The 5,212-nt window shown below is 46.0% G+C and overlaps 1 protein-coding gene across 1 annotated transcript; it reads left to right on the top strand.

Moving 5' to 3' along the window:
• The first annotated feature begins 1,682 nt into the window (after positions 1 to 1,682).
• Positions 1,683 to 4,749, top strand: RNASEL (ribonuclease L). Its single transcript, XM_019530956.1, has 2 exons — positions 1,683 to 2,040; positions 4,559 to 4,749. Exons 1-2 carry the CDS (start codon positions 1,835 to 1,837, stop codon positions 4,689 to 4,691), a joined length of 339 nt encoding a protein of 112 aa, XP_019386501.1. The 5' UTR covers positions 1,683 to 1,834; the 3' UTR covers positions 4,692 to 4,749.
• The last annotated feature ends 463 nt before the right edge of the window (positions 4,750 to 5,212 follow it).

Here is a 5,212-nt window from a genome sequence, read left to right as displayed (position 1 = left end):
GAATTGCAACTTTATTAGCCACTGGGCTATTTTGGTTCAGTATTGAGGAGGTCGTGTTGGGAGGGAAAACAATGACAATTTTTACTTATAAAAAGAATAAATTTTACTTACGACAACAAAAGATATAGTTTGCACATATGACAGTTAGTAAAAAGGTTAAGCTAATAAACAGACAACATAATACAAATTAAAATTGATAGTAATAATAAAACAGATAAAGAAATTAACCAAGAGTTTCCACTTGGTTAGTAACTTATCAATAGTCCCTCAGTTAGAAGATGCACGTCAAGCTGATTCAGCAAAGTCAGACGTCTCTGAATTGGGCTGTCAGAGTGGGGAACCAGGGGGAAGCACTTTAATATTATTACAAAAACTATTTATGTCATGATTTCTGTTTCCATACTGTATATAGAGGTGATTGCATAACTCAAAAATAAATTCTTAGTGTTGTATATTGTATGTGCATGTGTGTGTGCATAGTGGTGTGTGGGTATGTGCATGGGTGTGTATGGTGAGGTGTGGAGTGGGGGGGCTTGAGGGGGTGTGGCACATGCACATGCACATACAATATACAACACTAAGAATTTATTTTTGAGTTATGCAATCACCTCTATATACAGTATGGAAACAGAAATCATGACATAAATCGTTTTTGCAATAATATTAAAGTATGTTATAGTAGATGTTTGACTTTTAGTGTATGATTTGTTTTTTTCCGGTTCTAAGATGACAGCCTCTCCCCCAAAGGAGTATTTGGGGGGGAGGGGAATGGGGTCAAGAGGAGGGACTTCTGGTGGCAAAGGTCAGGGGTTAGGGGTGGGACTTCTGGTCCCAAGATGGTGACAAGTGGGTGGGGCAACCATCAAGGGATAGAGCTACCCATATGGCCCTTGATGGCTTGCCAAAAATCATTAAGCACCCCGTCCACCCAAAATAATTGCTCTCCCCTGCTGTGTCATGGACCATCAGGGATGATTAACTCATGGATCCACTAGGTAGGTGGGTAGAGCGTACAGTACAAGGGTCTTCAGGAACTCTGTCCAGGTATCTCTGATGAGGTGGCCAGAGTTTTCCCATGGTGCTCCCCAGCATAGAGCTGGAAGAATTATCATTCTGCCTTGCTTCTTGGGGAGGACATGGCTTATGAAACTGATCTGTGTGATGGCCCCATCATATTCTGGCATAGTCTAATGCTTAGGGCTCTATCATCCAGCCCAGTGTTTCCCAACCTTTTCCAGCCCAAAGCACACTTACACTAATAAAAATGTTGTGTGGCACACCTATTAAGGCATTCCCCATCCTCATACATATTGTAGCTCATTGCCATGTCAAAATTCTGCGGCTTACCTTTCAGATGGCACACTTTTGTGCCCTGGCACCCTGGTTGGGAAACACTGATCTAGCCTGTGAGGCTCCCCACAGGTCCAGAAATTTGGCAGGAGGGAACAGCAATTACTGTTGCCATTGCTTTCCTGCCACCACATTTCCGGAAACCCATGAGCCAGATGACATGGCTCTGCAGGCCACATCTGATCCATGGGCCAGAGGTTGAGCACCACTTTCTTAATATTTATCAGACTTTATGTACAGTAACATGCTCAAGTCTACCATATTTTGTAGGTTGAGAAACACATTTCACATGTTGGTAAACATACCTTTTAATATTAGTGCAACAGGATGTTAATACTTCTTTGAGAAGTATATTTACATTATATTTACATAGAAGGAGATGACATCAGTTCATTGCAGAAGGGATGATACTATTTATGATGAATGACAGAGGTGGAATAATCCAGAGTGTTTATTTCAGATTGATAAACAGGTTCTTGACAGCATGGACAGGAACAAGAACAAGAAAAAAAACAAGAACAAGAATGAAAACAGGAACGAGATCAATAAGGCAGATAACCAAAAGAATAAGAACAGGAATGAAAACGAGACTGAGACCAGGAGTGTGAATGAATACTATGAGAACTGCACCACAGACCTGCTGAAGTTCATCAGGAACATGGGAGAGCATTTTGAAGAGAAGGATGAAAAGTGAGTGATTACTTTATACTCCATATTCCATGTCCTGAAGATACAATCCCTGGAAATCTTTATCTGCAGTTTGCAAGCCCTAGTAGGTCTAAAAGCAAGAAGCCCTTTTTCAATATGATTTTCTTTTAGGAGTCCAGGAGTGTATAATTAGGATGGGGGATCAGGGGGAACAGTTTTTTGATACTCTATCATTTTGATAAACTAAAGTTTAGTCAGATGATGAATGGATGCCCCTCCACAGCAGCGCAGTGCTACGTAGCTAAGCAGAAGACGTAACATGCCTAAGACAGTCCCTGTAGGAAGGAAACTAGATAATCCATGCTCACCCACCCGAAGGTATTGAGTTTACCTGCTTCAGATGCTTACCTCCGGGAATTTTGATTTTGCTTCTAAATCACCAAGGTCATATAAGTATGCTTATGTATGGAAGAACTGTCTGGTAGATGGAGGTGCCTTAGGGGTGCTTTCATCTCAGACATGCTGTCTGACCCAGAAAGTTCAAATAAGGCTTTCAATAACCCATGCGCTCTCCAGCGAGGATGCAGGCTAATTCCACTTGGGTATAGACAGTCCTCTGATGCCTCTCCCACAGTTTTCCCAATGGGCTGAGAAGGATAGATAAGTTCTCCTTCAATTTCTTAGGGAAAAAACCCCACACATACAGCAACCCATCTTACTACAGCACAAAAAGCCCTGGGATATGACCCCAGGGTTTTGATGCACATGGCTGAGGACACGTTACCTCAAATATGGCTTTCTAGCGTGGTTATCCACATCCAGCAAAAGTGATCTGAGTGCCGATCAGACAGCTTTCAGGAGAGTAGGAAAACCCTTCTCATTCCCATAGTTAAATGGCTCTTTACCCATGAAGTGATTAGTTCTGAGGGGTGGAAAGAATGGGGAGGATTAGCAGACAAGGTCACATCCAGGAGCATATCTAGAAGAGGGACAGTGGGGCAGCCCCACCCTCCTTGAGTTGTGTGGCACATGTGCCAGGAGCTCTGAGTTCACCAGCTAATCAACACAAACTCTAGCTGGAGCCCTGACTTTCATACAGCTTCAGAGCCAAGGAAGTGAGCACCACTGCTGTCCACCCTTCCTCACCCCACCTTGCCCCCTGCTGAATTCAGCATCGGGATGAGCAGTAGGCCTGTGCGAAGCGGCTAGTATTTGCTTCAAATGCAGATTCGGCTGATCTGGGGGACAGCGATTCTATTCAGTGATTCAAATCACTGTACCAAATCAATTTAGCCGAATCTGATTCAGAGATTCGGCTGCTGCCAAATCTCCGGATCATGAAGGCCCCATCCTCCGCCTGCTCTCCCAGCCTGGCAATAGTTGCCCTGCCCACCCCAGCTCTTGGCACTTGGAAAAAAAGAAAAAAGCCCCAACTCACCAGATGCTGCTGGGTGGGGAGGGGATCCCTGCTGCCCCCCATTCTCCCACTGTGCATGGAGAGCTCTGCACGAGCTCCCTGACCCACCCCCTCCACTGTCCTAGCCCCCCCGTGGTTGCCCCACCCACCTCAGCTCCGGCCCTTTAAGAAACCCCCTCCTCTGGACTCACTGGTTCCTGCCTCGCGGGACATGTTCCCCACTGCCCCCCTGCCACATGGTGGAGCTCTTCCATGTCCCCCCCCCGAAGTCCCAAGGCTGCTGCAGGAGCCTGCGAGTCCAGGGGGGTTTCGTTTTTTTTTCCTTAAAGGGCTAGAGATGGGGCAGGCAGGACAGTCATGGAGGGGCCTAGGACAGTGGAGGGGGTTGGGGGACTTATGGCAGAGTGCCCCATGCAGTGGGGGCAGCGGGGATCGCCACCCCACTGAACAGCACCCAATGAGTGGGGGCTTTTTTTTAAAGGGTTGGGAGCTGGGGCGGGCGGAGCAGCCATGGGGGGGCAGGGGCTGGGGAAGCAGGCAGGGGATGGGGCCTGGCAGGGGTCCCCCATGGTCCCCTTCTCCCTCCTCCAGGCCCCCCTCCCCTGCCCCTACTTACTGTCATGGAGTCGGGTTCCAGCTCCCTGCTGCAGCCAGCGGGGAATGCCCGAATCAGCAAAGCTCTCCAAATCTTTTCCGAAGATTCGGAGAGCTTTGAATCGATTTGGACCTTTTACTGGTCCCCGATTTGAGTCAGATTTGGAGATACAGCCACCAAATCAGGCTGAATCTCCTCCTAATCGAATCGCCACCTGAAGCTTTGCACAGCCCTAATGAGCAGTAGCTCTCTAGATCAGCGTGAGAGCTCACAGGCACCTAGGTTCATGGCAAGGCAGGAGTGCAGTCACATCCTCTGTGTCTATATGGCACATGGTCAGCTCAGCTCCCTGCACATGCTGCAGATGCCTGGTCACACTGGATTGATCATACATTTCTAGGAAATTCTACCTTGTTTTTAGAAAGTCCCTGAAATAGCTCTTATGCTGCAAGAAAAGAAATTGGGAAACTAGAGTGCTTGGTTTTTTCTCTTGACAAGTTTTGGCTGATTAGCATGCCTTACTAAAAATCAATTGTTTTTTGTTGCAGGGTGAAGGAAATAATTAAGGAGCCTGCTGAGTATTTCACAAAATGTTTTCCCAAACTGATAGTTCATGTCTACAACATTTTACACAGTATAAACCACACCAAACATTTTCCAAAGATTCAGACTCCACCTTAGCTATAACGCATTTAATTGCTTCAGATTGCATTGCCAAAACCCTTTGATGTGCTTCTTCTTCCTCTTATTTTCTTAACTGCCAACAGGACTTAGACAAGCTGAGATAGTGTTGAATACAGAGCACAGACCTCTGAATTTAGCATTAAAGCACTTGGAGGTAAGGATACCAGCTTTAGGTGGGCAAGGTTCTTTGGATAGATGTGATAGCTTTTATTAGACCAACTGAGAAGTTTGAAAAAAGTTCTTAGCAAGCTTTTGGGTGCAGTCACCCTTTGTCAGGCATAGGGAGTCTCTGCTGGTCTGAGACTCCAAGGAAGACTCCCTGTCGACAGCTACAGCCAAAAACCCAGCAGCATTTTTAGGTGGAAGTAACTGTGTTAAGGAAAGAAATGAAACAGTGCTGAGAAGATAGCAAAACATGGAATGGTCATAAGTTTGTGAGGCAAGACAGATTCTGTTCTAATCCTGGATGTCACTGACTCAGCACTTGACCTTGAGCAAATCCTGCATGAGAGAGGCAA

Source organism: Crocodylus porosus, unplaced genomic scaffold, assembly GCF_001723895.1.
Source record: "Crocodylus porosus isolate Cpor-Errol unplaced genomic scaffold, CroPor_comp1, whole genome shotgun sequence".
NCBI classification, from domain to species: Eukaryota; Metazoa; Chordata; order Crocodylia; family Crocodylidae; genus Crocodylus; species Crocodylus porosus.
The sequence above is the reverse complement of the archived record's forward strand: the minus strand, read 5'-3'. Positions and strand labels throughout refer to the sequence as shown.